This window comes from Balaenoptera ricei, chromosome 17 (assembly GCF_028023285.1).
Source record: "Balaenoptera ricei isolate mBalRic1 chromosome 17, mBalRic1.hap2, whole genome shotgun sequence".
In the NCBI taxonomy this organism is placed as follows: Eukaryota; Metazoa; Chordata; class Mammalia; order Artiodactyla; family Balaenopteridae; genus Balaenoptera; species Balaenoptera ricei.
In genome coordinates, this window is record NC_082655.1 from 33,150,543 (window position 1) to 33,170,581 (window position 20,039).

A 20,039-nucleotide genomic window follows, 5' to 3' on the forward strand; every position below is an offset into this window, starting at 1 on the left:
GTAATAAATATTTCATTAACAATTATTCTGCTTGCCCTTTTAAAGACTATAAGAACTTTTTGCTAGATAATTTAGATGGCTTAAGTCTTAAAAACAGCTATTCATGAATATTTGAACTGATGCCACCATTTTCCTTTAAAAAATTTTCCTATCTCAAGAACGTTTTCTTTAAAAAGAGAAAACATAATTCCATACCGTTTATAGACATGCCTGAGAACTAAAATTTTTTTTTTGATTTTTGAAACTTTTAATTTATATTTTGGTCTTACAAATAATCATTTTTAAATTGACTCTTCTGTAAGAATGTAAAGCACAAAAATTTGCTAAATATCAGATCCACACAAATCCACAAAAGGTTTTCTGTGTAGTCTTCATTAATGCAAATCTTTGTGTGAATATTTCACTCTTACCGTAGATCTTGAATCTGTTTTACAATAATGAAGCCATAAAGTTTTTAGGCAGTGCATTCATTATAAACTATAACATTTCTATTAAAAGGAAAGCTGGGGCTTCCCTGGTGGCACAGTGGTTGAAAATCTGCCCGCCAATGCGGGGGACACGGGTTCGAGCCCTGGTCTGGGAAGATCCCACATGCCGCGGAGCAACTAGGCCCGCAAGCCACAATTACTGAGCCTGCGCGTCCGGAGCCTGTGCTCCGTAACAAGAGAGGCCGCGGTGGTGAGAGGCCCGCGCACCGCGATGAAGAGTGGCACCCGGTCTCCGCAACTGGAGAAAGCCCTCGCACAGAAACGAAGACCCAACACAGCCATAAATAAATAAATAAATAATTTAAAAAAAAAAAAAAAAAAAAAAAAAGGAAAGCTGGGTAATACAAAAATATGAGAGGATCTGAGAAGCAGGCAATCTGTTGAGGCTCGGTATATCTTATTTGGTTATCTATGAAAATTTATAGATAACGAGTTTCTTGAATTATTTTTTCTTTTGTCTTATATGCCCAGAACAGAACCTGGGGGAATGGATGAGTAATTTGATCACAAAGCTACCAAATGTTGTTGGTTTTAACAATACTATACTGTTCAATATTTGTTTTTCTATCTTCCACTGCAGATTTACTTAAGATCTCCACTTTTGTGCCAAATTCTTTCATCAAATATCCTTGTGAATTAGTTTACGTTCCTTGATGAAATTTTCTGGATATGGAGCTATCCTTAAACATCTATCCACACAAGTCTAAGAAACTGCTTCACCCTCAGGCTTAGAAGTTTAGAAATGCTTAATTTCACCTCTATCCCCCAGTTCATAGTATATATTGCCTGAGAAATTTTCTAAATAAATATTGGTTGAACGAATGATTTCTCCTTACATCTGAACACTTTTTTTCTGGGCCAGCCTACTACATATATATGGTATGTAATCAGCAAATGTAGATAGATATAAAATTTAAAGCATACCTACGTACACAGAATGAGAAAAATATTTTAAATGGTAAATATAATTTTGGATTTTCAAGAAATGATTACCAAATAATCATTAATGATGGGGGGCATTTAACCAGGCTAATATGCATGTGTGGAAATATAAATAGCTAAATGTGAATGTATTATTTATTAATCAACTTTGAAAAAATATCATATTCAAATATTTAATGGACCTTTTTTTGAATTTACTTTTTGCTATTCATTTCCCACTAGTACATTCAGAAGACTTACTTTAATAGACTTACTATAACACAAACAACATAATTCTGTATCACACAATGAGATACAATTACTGTAATGAAAATAGCAACTAAAATGGATTTGGTTCATTGTAGTCACTGTGTTAATTTTAAGTATACCAGCATTGCTATAGATACTTAAACCCTGAAGTCAGAAAAAAATTTTTCCTTTACAAAAGTTGGATTACAAGTAAATGTCAATGATGCATTATAGAATAAGACTATTTCCAATAATGTTGTATAAGCACATAAGTTGTTTTTGGCATTTAAACAATCTATGATTCTGTTCATCAACTACCAAAACAAAATGTTACTGGCAGTACTCAGACATAGCTTCTCTTGGAATAAAGACTGTTCATTTTATTCTGAGAAATGAAAGCAAATTCAAGATCCTATGCTGCAATAATTAATTAGCAACACCAGCATTTTCTCACAAATAATTGCAGTTGACACTTTTTGCCTTCGTATGGAGTATATGTTCCCTAGAGACATCAGCCTGGCCCCCTAAAGTTTACAGTTGCGAAAGTATTATATAGTTACTTAAGCAGAGTACAATGCCTTGATGACTCATTGCTAGGAATATACCATCTTTCCCTTTCCTGTGTAAAATAATGTGGTCTTTTCAAGAAGAAAATGGTGAAGAAAGTAATATTAAAAAATTGAGAACTCAAGGTTATAATCTTCTTCAAACTTTTCCCCACAAAGCCAGATATGCTAACATAGGCTTTTGGCTCCAGGCAGACACCAAGGGGCTCATGTGTTCTCCTTTACACAGTTTATAGAATGGAAAACACATTAGAGGCTCACATTTTGCTCTGCTTTTGGAAGAAAGGAAACTCTGTCTCTTTCCAAGGAAATCTTGGAAAGCTTTTCTCTGTGAATTAATGATGAAATGACCCTATGCCAAACAAACCAGAAAAATGGTCTTCATTAATAAGGTAATGTAATTATCAAAAGTTAGATAAACAACAAAGATAGACTTGAAATTACTAGTTTAGACTTGAATTACAAAATATGCCTAATTTAAGATTTACTTTTAGGCTTTGTGTCTGTTACATAGAAACCTTCATAGATCACAGATATAGTTAAATATACCAATCTGTGACAGAAAGTGAAGTGTCATAGAATTAGACCACTGAATTGTATACCCAGGGGGTAAACATTTATTCCAATTATCTTTCTCATTAACTCTGAGTAAAGCACAAACTGAGATTGGATTTAGATACAATAAAGCAAAATTTGGCTTACAGTCGGGGTGAGTATTATGCCAAGTGCATACTAGCACAAAATCAAGGTCTGGACGGATTACTAGGAAACCAAATTCCTCCAAAATGCACATGATTTGCAATTCTCAGTCTCAGAGAAGTGTAACTAGACAGATCTCATCTCCTCAGGCAGAAGGATGGAGTCCACTGTGGACTTGTGCCAACGTGACTTTCAGTACAGCACTGTAAAGATGGCTTCATACTTACTTAGTGCATTGTGTTATGAAAATGAAAACATAGTTGTTGTTATGCCTTGCTGATTATGTTTCTTCCCTTTTTCCCCTGTTCAAAGCTCCTTCTCTGGCAGTTTCTCCAGCTGAATGAATTTCTAGAGGGGGCTAAGCCAACATGTCTGCCTTCTAATAAGCCCCAAGGCCTCTATCTTCTCAGAGTATCAAAGAGCACTGTTCCTACTCCACAATCTTCCTCAGGAATCGGAACTGCACTAGACACCACCAGATAACTATGATGAGGCAAGGGACTTGCTTTTTTCTTTATTCAGAGACAGAATAAAGCTTACTTTTTGCTACCTATTTTGCCATTCATTTTAAAAGTTCTAGTATATAGTATTTCTTATAGTGCAGGCTACATTTTTTCAGCCCCTTCAGAACCTCATTTTAAAGGTTTGACTCTACAAATGAGGAAGATATACAGTAATTCATGCTAAAAAAACTAAAGGGAGATTTACCTTTGATCCACCTAGTCAAAAAGAACTTGAAAACCCAATTAAATCAGACTCTCAGAGCTATGGTATACAAATTAAAGACTGTTTAATAAATCAATCTGTTAGGTAATAATCTGCTAACATTAATTAGTTGCATTAGAAGCTAAATAGATAAAACACAAGAAAATAAACCAAATGTAAATGGCAAAATAGTTTTTAAGAGTAGGAGAAAGGACATTACTAATGGGAAATGTCTACGAAAATGAGCAAATTTTACCTGCCATCATCTTGCGAGAATTGCTTTTGCAAATCCTCTTTATTCCACTGTTCTTTTTCTTTCCCTTGTTCAGGTATATCTTGTGTTTTTTCCTCGTCTCCTGATTCTCTGTTTTTCTCCTTATTACATGTTTTTGTAATCTCTTTCCCTTTCTCATTCTCATTAATTCTTTCTTCCTTTACCTCTTCCTCCTCATGAACTATCTCTTCATGCTTATCCCCTTCTTTCCCTCCCTCTTCTATTCCCTTTGGCCTTTTGAAAGCAACATAAATTGAAGGCATGCAAATAAACACAAAAAAGAAAGAAAAAGTCAAGAAAAAATGCATACAAAATTACATAGAAAAGTAATGATAACTACAAAGACATAAATAAAAATGACATCTTTTAAGCACTGAAAACTTTTTCTCCAGTGTACACCAGAGAAGCACTGTGTAAGCAACACTTAAATCATAACTGTTTTTAAGTCATATTTTCCTGTTACAAAATTGCATGGAAAAAAGTTGTGGTCTCTCCATTATTGTTTTTTTTGATCCAATAGGAGTAAAAAAAGACTAATTTAGCTCAGGTGACCATAACGTCTATAGGTTGGGTGATAAATGAAAATTATACTAACAAACATACATTACATTTATAAATTTTCTTGAGAAACTGAGAACTTTTTCCATGCATTTATAAAAATTTTCAAGAGGATGGGAGAACATGTTACTGAAAAAGTAATGTTCTCGTGTTTTCTGAATTACTAAAATGTATTCAGCTAGGAAAAATCCCCTCTAAAATATGATTTTTCATATTCCTTAGAATATTAAAAAATTCAGGTCTTCACTTAACCATCACTTTAATTTCGGTAAAGATATAATAACAGAATTACTTTTTAAATAACAAACATGAAAAAATAGCTAATGCTATTATTTCAAATAATCTAGTAAGAAAATAGTTATAAGTTCTGTAAAACTCTTCTGTGCAAGAAGTTTGAAATGGAGACCAAAATATAATTAAAAGTAATCTGTACAGAAGTTCTTATTGTCTTAATGATATATATTAACCTTTTAGAAGTAAAAGATTTTACATTTATCCAAAGAAAAATAAAGACCTTCTAAAATATATTTAGAGGAATTTCCTGCTTAAAGTCCCCTTACTCACCTGATTTTCTTATTTCCTCTTGGCCGTTCTGATTGGACAGACATGTAGCTTGTGCTGCTGAAACGAGAAGCACTACTAGTCCTTGAAACCGCTGATATATCACTTACATCACTGTCCGAAGATTTAGTGGAAATATTATCTGCCCCTCTATGAGGATCCCATCCTGATCGATACTGTTAACACAGATTGACAAATACGCAGAAGTCGTCAGTATTACCACACAAAGCAATTATTCGCTTCTCTTATTTCAGCACTTTAATTGTCCACAGAGGATACTGCAAAACCACACTCAGTTGCATATAAAATGAAAGTGAATGGCAATTATCCTAAAAGAAAAATTCAGTTTATATGAAACCCTTGTTTTCAGCAATGACAATTAGAGAATTTTTACCACACCCCAATGAAGACCATTAAAACAGTTTCACAACAGGAATGGCCTCAGGGAAGAACATTTAGGTAAAATCTGGGAAATAAACATTTGGCTTAATATTAGGAAGAAAAATTTTTTTTATTTCTGAATAAAATTTGAAAAAAAAAGTATGATGAAGTTGCCATTGTAACTTATAAAAACCAATTTTAGTAGCATCAATTTTCTCTTTAATCCATTATGCTTCACTGAAAACCTAGAGATAATATAAAATCTAATTATTAAAACACTAACTTTTTAAAGAAAAGCCAAGAGAAAAGAGAAAGTTTAATTTCTGAATGGTTGCTGGAATCTTGATGAATCCTAGAAGTACTAGAAAAAATCGTTATTATTTACAATAGTTCAAACTTCCTGGAACTGAAATAATCAGATGGTCATCTGGCACAGCCAGGGTGCAGGGTGTTCTGGGTGTTCAAATATTCTGATAAATTGAAAACCTTCATAAATGCTTTATGTTAATGACATGTGGAATGTAAAAAAGAATAGGTTTTGAAGTCTGAAAAATGTGGAGTAAGGAAAACTTACTAGCTGGGTAAACTTGAGCAAATTATTTCACCTTTAAAACACTGTTTATAAAATAATAGGGAAAATAATATCTTCCTTGCAGGGCTGTTTTGAAAATTAGAAATAATACATGTGTGGTATCTGGTATAATATAAAATAATGCAGCCAATATTATTACTGTATGATTACTACCTGATGGCTATTACTAGGTTAAGAGACTATCTGCTAACAGATTTTTTTTTGTTAATATGCTCTTAAACATAATGGTGAAAAATCCTTACTTGGTCAATTTCACAATGGAGATCTTTTAAATCATAGATACTGGCAAATTCCATAAAGCATTAGAAAGATGATTATCTTATGTAAACCATTTACTGTGACTTGAATAATCATTACCCTAATAAATAGTTCCGTATGAACAACAATTCACTGAAAATATTAGCTAGATATAAACATTTTGGTAAGACAAGTTGAATGGCAGTAGGGTGTAGCGTAAACATTAGATCAGATTCAAATGAGCTGGGTTTTTTTTCCCCCCAGGATCTCCCAGTATCTTGTTGTATATTTTTGAGTTAATAACTGATCATTTTCTTTAAATGTAAAATATAAGAATTATTTTGAAGGCTACACAAAATTTTAATAATCAAATCCTTAATCTAGAAATATATATTTATATTAGGTGAGATATGGCCTTTCTTAATCCACTCTAACTTTCGACTTTGTTGGAATTCTCAATTATCAAAAAAAAATACAGTTAAATTCTTCAAAAAGTTATTGCCTTTTTTTCCAGGAAATATCTATGTAAATAGAACTGTTATGTTTGATTTTAAAAGGAAGACTATTTATTTACAGTGGATTTATTTGGAGAACATTTAGTCCATGGTATTTTTTTTCAAACTAAAGTCATTTTAAAATATCAAAAACAATTTACTTTACAATGTCTTTACAATGTCTTCAGCCATTGCCTAGAACAGCATTTCAGTGGATGGATCCAACATTATCTATGTTAACCATTATATTTAAAATATATATATATAATATATATACATATATATAGCCAGTATATACTGGCTAGCATAGATAATGTTGGATATATGTATATATGTATGTTTTTCCACGATATTTATTAAAAGTAAATTTGATCTCAAGTTGAGACACAAATGGAAGTAATTTCCATTTTTGGACATTTCATATATATATGAAAAATGGATGTTTCAAGAAATTTCTCAAAATTATTAAATTGTTCCCAATACTACACTGTATTGAGAGAACTTTATCTTACTCATTCTTAGAATTTATAATAAAAAGAAGCATATTGCTATTTATGTCTTTAAAAATAATTTATCATTGAATAGAAAAGCAGTTTTGGTATTATATTTTTTTCTTTGCTTTTGCTCATGGGATTATTATATCATCTAAATGCAAATGAAAAGCCACAACTTTTATCTTCAGGAAGTACTAAGGGTAAATGTAATCATGAAAAGCACATGCTCTGGAGTGAGACTGAATCATTGGTATGAATCTTGGCTACATAAATTATTAGGTTTGTGATCCTGAGTTCCAGTTTTTTATCTGTTAAAATGTGGACAGCAATCATACCCATCTCCTAGGTTTGCTGCAAGGATTAAATAAAATAATGTACATAAAGCACTTAGCACAGTATTGGACACGTAAGAAGTGTTTAATAAATGACAAATGATGACAATGATGATCATGATGATTAGATAGAAGCTGAATACTGGCTTAGTATCAATTCCAGGAATATATTTACCAAAAGAAATATTAGGTAAAATACCCAAGAGTAAATATATTATTTTAAGACTGCTCTAAGCTATAATAAAAATGTAATTATTTCTATATATATCTAAGAGATACATTTCAGAAAATATATTTATAAAGCAAAATAAAATATTAAATCAAACTTTCCCCCTAATATGTTCTCAGGCCTCACCTTCCCATTTGGACAGGTTCATTCATATCCCATCGTCTCATAGGGAACTACTGATTCTCAGCTGCAGGATAAGGAATAGCTTTATCTCAGCAGGAAATATGTGACACTTCTTGGATGACATAGAAGATGCCTCATTTTTAATATTTGCTTCTGGTACTTTATCCTAATATCCAAAGCCACCTGGTACCTGTGTATCCCATGTCTTCCTGATTGGTTCTTTTCTGATTTTCTTTGCCTTCATTTCTGAATCCTAACTGCTTTTTGACTTTTGTATTTCAGTAGTTAGGATTCTGACTTTGCATATTCTAGCCTTTGTCTTTTCAGGTCATCATGACTTTTGATTCTGTTGCTATGATTCATAGGTACATACAGGCTAGCCTAAGGCTTAAGAATTTTTTTTTTTAAACACACATGGTATATATACATTGCACATATCTTTGGCTAAGACCTCTCACATAATCTAGTTTGCTGAGCTAAAATTTTGGATATGCAAAATTTAAGGAAAGATAAGATTCCACATACTATAGTTTTAAGCCTTTATATAATTCATCACATGCTACCTCTTGTTATAGGTGTGTGTGTGTGTGTGTCTGTGTGTGTGTGTGTGAGTGTATTCATATTTATTGGTAGTTTTCAAACCTTCTATTAGAATAAAAGCTCCAAAAAGCCAGAACAATATCTTCCTTATCTTTGTAAGTCTCCTAGCACCTAAGAGTCAAAGATTTAATTTAATTTAAACTCGGAGGTTTGGCTTTTGTACCAGTAAGATAAGGATAAATTTCATTTTAAGGATTCTTGTGAGGAGTAAGAGAAATAATATATTCAAAATACCCAATCATGTGCTTAGTGCATAGCAGCTGCTCATTTCCAGCACCGAAAGCAGCGGGTCATAAATAAAAAGACACTGAACGGAATAGTTTAAATAAAGAAAAACTACGAATTAGCTAAAAGCTCTAGTTTGATGATGATTTTGTTGTCTACCTAAGGCTTGTACCAAATGCATTTTTCTGTCTATTTCTAACATGTTTACCTTCGGGATATAGCTCAGGCTTCCATTAAAAATAGACACATGATTAACAGAATGAGAAATTTGGAAAATGAGAAATAGTGGGAAAATGTTTTAAAAGTAAAACTTCAGAGGAACATATTTTGGATACATTTAGATTATAGCATCTTCAAGTATATAATTCACAAAAAAACCCAAATCAAATTAATAAATGACCTACTACGGGAGTTTACTTTTAAAATGGTTCATTCTTTTTGCTTTTCCTAAAGTATGAAAAACAAAAGTTATATAATTTAACAGTGAGACAGAAGCAGCTATATTATTATTATACCAAGGTAATGAGTTATGAATGTGAATAAGTTCATTTATTTAGGAAATGGTTGGTATTGTGTTGGCACTATACAATAAATGTTTTAAACAATTAGCATCTATTAGTTTCCAGCTGACATGAACAATGGATGATGTGCTCATCATTATCTTTAATGAAACAAAAAAAGAAGGTTTACTGCATAGGATCACAGGATCTCAGCTGAAAACTGTGCTGACTGGAGATCATTAAAGTCTTGGACGACAGTGAGGGAGCTTTTCCCCGACAACATTTTGATGTTTTGTACATTACTATTAAGCAGATCATGAAGCAGAAAAATTTACGGGAAATTATTATTCTCCGGGATGTTCCAGACTCTAGAGTTCTTAAGTGGCCTGGAAAAGTTAATGTTCTCCCTATTTATCTAACATTAGTGGAAAGTAACAGTACATCAGCAGAGCTCTATTGCAAGGAAAGTTATTATCAAAATTTTATAATAATATTCCTGAGAAAAAAGTAAACTCAGATTTCTAAAATAAAATTTTCATTTTCTCCTATATACTCATTTCAAGTTCTTAGATTAAGTAATTTCCTAGTTTGAGTTCTCTACAGCATCTCAGCAACTCAGGTCATTTGAGCTTTGTACATGAACTTCTATGAGACGTCCTTAAGTATTGCTTGTCTTCAATTTATTGAATCTCACCATAAAACTGCGATTTATTGTCTAAAACTCTAGTCCAAGAATTGGTTATGGCAAAATACTGGGAAGCAAGAAAGCCCACGTTTGAAGAAAAAAATTTTAGGCCATCAAGAAGTACTTGGAGGAATATTTACATCATATTCAGAGAGAAAACATGAGTGGATTGAAAAGTAGGAAAAAATTGGGGCAAACATAATCTTTGGAAGATAAGAGAGAGGCTGAATTTCTGGGCACGGCTCTTGATATCAGTCTGGCAGGTCTAGACGAGAAAAGAACAGAGCAGAGCGAGTCCTGGCACTGTGGTAAATGAAACAATCATAAGAGCAAGAAGATGCTCTCATTTTCATCAACTTATTTTTATTCCATATAATAATTCAAAGAGAGTAGAAGTTGTGTTTTGTTAGTAACACAACTGTAGGTACTCGCTTTTTGAGGAGCTATTTCCAGATGATTTTTTTCTCTGTCCTAGCCAAAGTTCTTATCATTGTCTGATTTGAATGCTGCACTGTGTAAAAATCTGCTTGTCAATAGATAATTTTCTTTAGATAGGACTCCTAAAGAAGGTATTTTGTGGTAAGTTCTCTACTTTGGAAGGAGAAGACAGTGAGGAAAGGCCACAGAAAACTGAGGGTTAATTTAAGATTTCGTTTTGTAAACAGTAGCCTGCAAATGAAATCCCAGCTAGAAAACTCTTTAATTCCCTCAAAGAGAATTAATCACTGCCTTGAGTATTCCTAAACTACTTTATTTATGCCTTTCTTATACTTTTATCATGTCTCTCTTTCTCAGTCTCTGTCTCTCTCTTATCTAACATCTATCATCTATCTATCTATTTATCATCTATTTATCTACCATCTATCTATCCTGCTAGATTATAAATTCCTTGAGGATAATTACTGTCATATTTATTTTAGTATTCCCATTATCTAGATCAGTAGTGCCTGACTAGAAACTCAATGAATGTTTAATGAATAGAAATGAGTGGAATGGTTGTTTTATCTGGGCTATATACTGAGGTATTATCTCCAGTATGAAGTACCAAATCAGAGTATAAACTACTGTAATGATAGCTGAATCGAGTTGAGTCACTTAATCCTTTCATTCTCTGTGATGGGTATAGATAGGAAGTGGTGTGCTTATACGTATTTAACAACCAGCTATCCAAAAGGAAAAAGTTCTGATTTACAGAGTTGGCTCATTTCTGAAGGCTAAATACTCCCATTGTGGCTGATTTCAAGTTACCAAATGGTCACTGAATGCAGAGTTGGTGCATACCACCAGGGGAGGGGGCTTAGAAATAAATGCATTATTTGTAGGACTCACAAAGACTTGTTAGGAGAAAGGATGTACGTGACAACAAGATATCATATCTGCAAATTAATCATCTTGTGAAAGATGGAACAATAACAGCTTAAAATAAAGAAACACAATTGCAGACAGAGTAGCCATTAGCTTGGAGGCAAAGACATACTAAAGAGCCACTGTCTCTTGGTCTGAAGGAAATTTGTAAGTTTCCTGGAGAATTTGTAGAGGAGGAATTAATGCTAGTAGTCAATGATGACTTTCTCAAAGGCTTGGCTCTGTGGGAACTCTGTGTCTCTTAGTAATTAGCTGTTCAAGGAACCTCATCCTTTATTTACTTCCATTGATTCCTCACAATTTTCAGAGATGGAAAGGCCAGTTCTGCGATGAAATCCCAGGTTTAGAAATCTCAGGTAGTTGCAGAGCTTGTGCTTTTGCGTTTAACAAATGCATTTACTATTTTCCTTCTCAGGATCCTTAACTCTTCCCCCATTCTAATCTATCATTTACTAGAACTGTGCTCAAAAAACAAATACCAAAAATGTCCTAATTTATCAGCCAGTAGTGTCTTCTTTCTTGATTTTGCTATTACATCTAATATTGTTGAAGTCCTCTCTTTTCCTGAAACTTTTTCATAATGGCTTCTCAGATAATGTCACTCATGATTTCTCCCCTATCTCTTTAACTATTTATTCTTTTTTTAAATTTTATTTATTTAATTTATTTATTTTTGGCTGCATTGGGTCTTTGTTGCTGCGTGCGGGCTTTCTCCAGTTGCGGTGAGCGGGGGCTACTCTTTGTTGCAGTGCTCGGGCTTCTCATCGCGGTGGCTTCTCTTATTGCGGAGCATGGGCTCTAGGCGCGTGGGTTTCAGTAGTTGTGGCACGCAGGCTCAGTAGTTGTGGCTCGTGGGCTCTAGAGCGCAGCCTCAGTAGCTGTGGCGCACGGGCTTAGTTGCTCCGTGGCATGTGGGATCTTCCCAGGCCAGGGCTCGAACCCGTGTCCCCTGCATTGGCAGGCGGATTCTTAACCACTGTGCCACCAGGGAAGGTCTCTGTTTATTCTTAATCTCCTTTGCTGGCATCACTTTCTCTAACCTGATTTTAAATTATATTCTCCCCAAATTTCAATCTTCAGCCTTCTTTTCTTTTCACTGTACGTATTCCGACAGAATGACCTAATTCATTATCTACCCATGTAATGACTAAAAAATCCTTATCTTTCCCCCTCACTTCTCTCCCAAGCTTCAGACCTGTATTTCCAGGACATCTAACAGGACATCTCCCATATGTTGTTTTGTAGGTACGTTGATTTCAATGTGGCCAAAATCAAATTTATTCTCTTTCACTCCAAGCCAGCTGTTCTTGTATCTCTTATATTCCCTCCATTATTTAATAGGCTTAATAACCAACTAAAACCTAGAAAACTTGTGAGTTATCTTTGACTTCTCTCTCTCCAATATTCTCCATTCTGATCAGTTAAGAAGTATCACTCATTTTATGCAAACAAATATCTTGATAATAAGCTACTTGGGACTTATGAATGGGTCCTTGGTCTTTCATATTCATAGTTAGAGTCTGTTATACCTACTTATTTGTCTCATTTGCTGTTGAATGCCTACCAATATTCTTTCTTCCCCTTTGTTCTTTACTAAAAGAATCACATTTATTTTGGTGGTCTAACAGCAACACCAAAAAAGGAAAAGAACTTCATTTTTTAGGATCCCTTGTAGCTAGGGTGATCCTTTCACTTGAGTCTTGCCTCTGAGGTATAAGCAGGAATTTAGGGGACACAGTTTGGAGAGAACTATTACTTTTCTGATTACAGTGGGCTGGCTTAGCTGTTATGGTCTTTGCCTTTCCCTCTTGGCTTTTCTTTCTGATTGGAGTTTACATATGAGCCTACATTAGTAGTCATTTTGTGACAATGGGGATGAATGCCTTACTGTAAGAACAGGGAGCAGAAAGAAGTTCTAAGAACAGAGAGCTTGGCTTTTGAAACAGTAGTACCAGCCCTGAATTGCTGCTTGAATTTCTTGTTTATAGAAAAAAAAAATCCTTATGTACTCAGATGACTTTGTCTGTTTATTTGTTATGAACGTCTGAATGCTAATCCAAATGGTATATCACTCATCCTGTTCTGTGCCTGTTCTGACCTCATGGTAAAAAGGTACACTCTTTAACCATAATGTAGTCATCTAACTTTAATGATAAGAGCCAGTATAGCATAATGACCGCAGGGTATAGAGTTAGAAGATATGAATGTGTAACTGCTCTCCCACTTACTGGTAGCTATGTGATTCTGGGAAAATCTCTTAACTTCTGTGAGCCTGATGTGAGCTTTGAATAAGATCACAGGTGCTGACACATAATAAGTATTCATCATGATAATAATTAGGAATGTAACTGTAAGTTTTTATTATATGTAATAAGAAGTTTCCATGATGAAACTCCAGAAGCTCTAGATTGTGATAATCACTTTTCATCATCATTTGGCTATGATCGCAAACATTTTATCTTGAATTGAAAAAACTTGAAAATAGCTATGAAAACTTTATAAGTCCCTATTCCATATCTCATTAAAAAAATAAGGCATTGTCCTTTGACACCAGATTGGCTTATTTACTTAGGGTAGGATAACATTAAACCTGACTTGGAAATTCATGTTTTTTCATTCTTGAAACAGTTAACCTGGGTTGGTTTTTATAATTATGCTTATACTTGGCGTCAAGGAAAGTTAAACCAAAGAACATAACAATCCATGACCCTAACACTAATAATTACTAAAATGTGAATAATTTTAATGGTTTACAAACAACTTTCAAATCTTTTATATATTATTTTCTTTTCCCCAACATCTAAGACAGATATTACTTTTTAAATTTACAGATAATATGTATTAATACTTAGCCATTTATTATTTTAGATGTAGCCACATATGGTAAATAATTGTTTTCTTTTTCCACAGCCTTACTGAGTCTTAGATTTATTTTTATGCCATTTATTTTTCAGTAATATCTCAAACAAATGTCATCTGAAATTTCTGCCTCAATCAAGAAGTCTGTTCTTCCTAGACCCTTAAATGTATTAATAACAATATCTCATTCTGATATATGTAACATTTCATTTACATCCAAGCTCACAGAGAATAGAACAGAATGCCTGCTACTAGTGCAAAAACCAATGAGTCCATTATTCTTCCACAAAAGGAGTTACTATTAAAGCAATTATACCATTATTATGATTAAATGCTTCTCCAAGCCCCGGATTATAAGCTTGTAAGATCCAGCTAGAATTAGGAAATATCATAAATAAACTCTCCTTAGTCATAAAATTCCTGACATTTAGTTCTTTGTAAATATCTTTAACTATTATGTGGCTTATTAAGTAATTTTTTAGAGAATATTTATATCTTTTATTAGGACATAGGGTGGTGATATTATAGATATTAAGTAGCAGGCTAGCATCCCAAAAGTTGTAACGGAAATAAGACATGAGAACATAGCAATAGGATCATGGTCCTGGGAATCTATAACAGGCAAAAATACAAGAAAAATTAATGGATTGAGGATATGAAGTGGTGTTCTCTTTCAAATATTAGTACCTTAGAAAGTAATAAAGTAACTCAAGGTACTTGCATCTAAGAGAATCAGAGCTAAATAATAGCCTGAAAAACAACATATTATTGAAGAAACTAAAAGGGCCTGAGAATTGCCCTGATGGATCAAATTCAAGCACAGGGCAGATATAATTACATTCTGTTGAAAATCTGGAAAAGGCCCACTACCCTTACTCCTTGTGTGAATAGGTAGGGTAGGATCGGTTGGATTTGAATGAAGACCATTTGGGGTGGAGTCAACAATCAACATGGCAAGGAATGACAATTATGTCTTGCTCAAACTCTAGCAGTAGCATCTGAATAGGACTCCTTGCCTTTAACATCCTTTTCAAATTCATCTGAAGTATACCATTAGAGGCCTTTAACATCCTTTTCAAATTCATCTGAAGTATACCATTAGAGTATCTTCTAAAAGCACAGATTTGTAGATACTGGTGACTTAAAAAACCTTCAAAGCTTATGATTTTAAAGAAGAACATTCTGGATTTTTAACTGAGTGATTTAAAGCCCTCCACAAACTGGTCCCAGACAACTTTTCCATTCTTACCTCTTAATATGTATCCCAATTTGTTAAATGTTTCTTCTATTCTAAAGAACTGTTCCTTAAAACATAGCTTGTGCTCATATGCTTTTATAACTCTGCTTAAGCTCTCCCTCTGCCTGATATGTCCTTCACGTCATGTGTTATTCTACAATGTATTCCCAGATTTCTTCAAGCCAAATGAATATTTCTCTTTTTATTTTTCCTTTGTGTGATTTACTTGTATTGTACTACTTAACACGGCCTACTTTGTACGAGCACTACTTTTTGTGCATGTGTTTCCCTAATTCAATTATGAACTCTTAGACTGGAAGGATTATGCCTGCCTGCTTCCTCCTTTCCTCCCTCCCTCCTCTTTCTTTTTTCCATTTCTTCCGGCCTTTATCCCTTTCTTCCTTTATTCCTTCCTCATTCACTTAGTCCTCCATTTTATTATTATTTATTTGATTGTTTTTCTGGTAATTTTTCTTCTTTTAATGCTGCAGAACCAGAATCCTGACTTAAAGCTGATTAGCTTCAGAGATACCTGCGGTATGCAGTTCTGAGTAGCAGGAAAGAGAACATTACTAAATGTTCCCTGAGATAACAAAATATGTTCAGATACTAAAAAAAGAGGACTCATATAACCATCCTTTAAGAAAAAAAGCCCAGGAAAATTATTTGGCACTGAAACATACTTTTAGTTATTCACTCGTCACTGAGTCATTCAAAAAAATCACAGTATTTTAAAGCTGAAAGTGACTTCAGAGAGGATGTAATCTACCTTCCTCATTTTATGGATGAGAAAATTGAGAGAAATAAGTTAAATGAATTAACTAAGCTTATACAACTAACTCGTTAATATTAAAGTCATTCTATTTCTTTTCATCAAAATAAATTGTGAACCATAAATTCATGTTTAATGGGATACTAGGCAGCATATTTAGAACCCAAGCCATTTCTTTTTAAAATATTCACATATAGTTTTCTTCTTTAAAATAAAGATTTTCTTCCTTTTCTGAAATTTGAAAACTATATAAAATGACATGTATAATCCGAATACAAAACCAGCATGGAAATAACACTACTATACTACTTATAACTATATGTGGATAAATTTTAAACAAGTAAGATATTTAAATAATAAAAAAAATACAAACTAACCTGAATAAAAAGACATTTTATGTCATTTTGAAATGACACCTTCATATTCCATCTAAAATTCCGATGGTTTTTCTTTTTGGCAGAAAGTGAAAATGGGCTTGAGAAGTAACATGTTCTTACATGACTGACCCTGAAGACTGTTAGCCTTGAAGTGAGTATTCCTAGTCATGAAAATGACCTAACAAGGGTCAATCATAAAATCATAGCCATTTTCTTTGTTAGTCAGAAAGTTACATTGAATGGTGGGTTTTGGTTCATCTATCAGAATCGAGTTCAACTGTAAAGTTTTTGTTATTACTCCTACCTCACTTCTTATAATAAATAATAAAAACAGCTACCATTACTGGGCTTTCCCATGTGCCAAGCTGAGTTCTGTACTCTTTTACATACAATATTTCTACCTCCTGAAATTATCACCAGCCAAAAGTTCCTTCTCTCATAAGAGATATATTCCAAGGTTAGCTATATTATTTCCAGTCTGGAGTATTATTTTACAATTTTCAGCACTTTTCTTTTTTTTTTTTTTTTTATAGCTACTTTATTTATTTATTTTATTTTATTTTTGGCTGTGTTGGGTCTTCGGTTCATGCGAGGGCTTTCTCTAGTTGAGGCAAGTGGGGGCCACTCTTCATCGCGGTGCAGGGACCGCTCTTCATCGCGGTGCGCGGGCCTTTCACTATCGCGGCCCCTCCCGTCGCGGGGCACAGGCTCCAGACGCGCAGGCTCAGTAGTTGTGGCTCACGGGCCCAGCTGCTCCGTGGCATGTGGGATCTTCCCAGACCAGGGCTCGAACCCGTGTCCCCTGCATTAGCAGGCAGATTCTCAACCACTGCGCCACCAGGGAAGCCCTATTTTACAATTTTCAAAATTGATGATGTAGAAATAATCAAAATTCCATGTTTAGGAAGATATTAGTAAATTAATTTTGCTAATAAATAATATCTGTAATCCTTCCAACTGAAGAAAATTACAACTAATTTTTGTGCTCATGAGCAAAGCTATTACATAATAAAATTGTAGATATGTTCAAATTATAATTAGCCAAATTAAATTGAAATTATAGGTGTGGAAGACTCCATGCTGCCCTCCTAGTTGACTGATTGCCTTAATTGACTAAAGGTTTTGACTTAAGTCTCAATTCAAACTTAGTTATCAATTATTTCATGTGAAGTATGAAGCAAAAACATTATACACACACATTTATTCTATAAATCATAATTATTATGCCATAAGTTAATTATAAAATCTGTAGATTCAATCATTTGTGAGAATACATTGAGTAGAGAGCCTGACACTGATCAGAGATTACTGAATCAATAATGAGACAACACTAGATAAAGGAAATGAAATACAGAAGATCTAGTTCAAACTTAATTTTAAAGATTAAGCTACAAGATTAAATGATTTGCTTAATTAATGATGAGGCTGCCTAAAACCCAAGTGTTAATACATAATGATGTTTTTCAATGTGGCCTCCAAACTACCATATATTTGTGTAGCACTTGATAGATAACACAGAATTTGTACACAGAAAAAAGTTGGGTTGTGAAGAACTATTGGGCAATGTATCCAAAGTCTTATCACATAAGTGGCAGAATCAAAATTAGAACCTATGTCTTCCAATTCTTTCTGAGTATTCTTTCTATTATGATTAACTCTAGACAGAAACCAATAATCATATGTCCATCAGAAAATTTGTTTTAGACTCTTGGGTAATAACCTACCCATACCCTCTCCAGAAGTTCATATCTTGTCCTTACTTGCCCCTGGAGAGACTACAGAGATGAATAAACTATATCCCCATTCTCAAGAAGTGTGTAGTTTAATAAAAAGGTAAGAAATAAGCAAATAAGCACCACATAAGACAGAATATATGTATTTTAGGAAGTCATAAATGTCATGGTTGGTTCAGAGGGTTTATATGTTTTCATATCTCTGTTGTCTTGAATATTCTTATATTTGTAATTTTTTATACGGCTATACTTAATCCTTTTAAATTATATGAAATTTGAGTTGGAAAGAATGTTTCTGCATTATTTATCACATTTTCTTCCTTCCTTATTCCTCTTATCCTCCTTGATTCTATAAAGCAAGATCTCTCACCCTTCGGTGACCCATATCATTCATTCCTTGTATCCCCCAAAGGGTGCTCTAGTTGTTAGCAAACCAGCAACCCTGGAGGCTTGATGAAAGCAAAGGTGAATGCATAAATTTCTATTTTTGCTGGAGGTAAAAGAAAAATGTTTCCCTTGTGTGTTCTTAGGAAATATATAGGAAGAAATTATGCTCTTGGCAATAGCAGCTATTGTCCATAGACTGACCCTTTTACCAGAGAGTACCTAGATGCAATTTATTTAAAAATCTTTCTTTTGTTAGTTTTTAGCAACATTATATTTACTAAAAAGAGAGAAATTACAATTTCTTCTGTAATTTTATAGTGTTCTACAACATGTAAGTTGCTGTCCTAGTCATCTCAAATGACTTCTTCATAATTAAAAAATATCTTTTTTATATTTCCTGACCTGACATGTGGTTTTCCTGGCCTGATATGTGATTATATAGTATGAAGTAGCAATTCACAAATATAATGTAAAGAAAGAAGATACGTGCTTGAATGTCTGGCTAAGAAAAACATATTTAAATTTAAATGTGGTTTTATAACTATGAAAAATAATTTTTAAAATGAACTTGCAAACACAAAAATATTTCATCGCCTAGGATGTGAGAAGGTAGTTGGAGAAATAGAGAAAGTAAACACAATTTTAAAAAATCAAAAAGTTTGAAACAAAATAGCTATAGTTAGTTGCCTAAAAATACATATTTACATTATAATCAAATACGCTTTCATAATGCATTAAGGTGATAAACTAAAAGACCATTAACTACTTTGTATAGATATGTTATAGCTCAACTGTATATCCCCCAAATTCATATGTTGTAGTGCTAACTTCTATTATCTCAGAATGTGACTGTTTTGGAGATAAGGCCTTTAAAGAAGTAATTAAGGTAAAATGAGGTCACACTGGTGGGCCTTAATCTAATATGACTGGTGTCCTTACAAGAAGAGGAAATTGGAACATAGACACACACAGATGGATGACCCTGTGAGGACATAGCAAGAGGGTGGCCAACTCCAAGCCAAGGAGAGAGGTCTCAGAAGAAACCAAACCCGCCAACATTTGATCTTGGAATTCTAGCCTCCAGACTGTGAGAAAATTAATTTCTGTTGTTTAAGCAACCTAATCTGTGGCATTTTGTTATGACAGCCTTAGCAAATGTTAAGAAAAAAAGAAACCTAAAGTTAGAAACTTTTATATTCAAAGATCAGTCACAGATAAAACTATAAAATTTCTAAAATTCCATTAAAATTATCTACTATTAAGTTTGTAACTGTGGGTCTGTTACATAAAGTGAGGTATGTTTGTACATGTGAAACAAGGAAGAAATAAATAGTTGTTGCTTCCATCAGCTAAAATATGGAGGAGAGGAATTCTCCTTTGGCTCAGAGCTTCAGGA

At 33.5% G+C, this 20,039-nt stretch overlaps 1 protein-coding gene across 37 annotated transcripts in view; it reads right to left on the reverse strand.

Moving 5' to 3' along the window:
• RIMS2 (regulating synaptic membrane exocytosis 2) overlaps positions 1–20,039 on the reverse strand; it is a 597,264-nt gene that overhangs the window by 130,667 nt on the left and 446,558 nt on the right. For 16 of the 37 annotated variants that reach the window (XM_059902158.1, XM_059902157.1, XM_059902162.1 and 13 more), the window contains one exon: positions 5,025–5,197. The exons of 20 other annotated variants lie outside the window; for them this stretch is intronic. In XM_059902158.1, coding sequence (XP_059758141.1) covers positions 5,025–5,197 — 173 coding nt within the window. Of the gene's footprint in view, positions 1–3,884; positions 3,917–5,024; positions 5,198–20,039 lie in introns of those variants that run through there. One more of the 37 variants, XM_059902192.1, reaches the window with a different exon arrangement.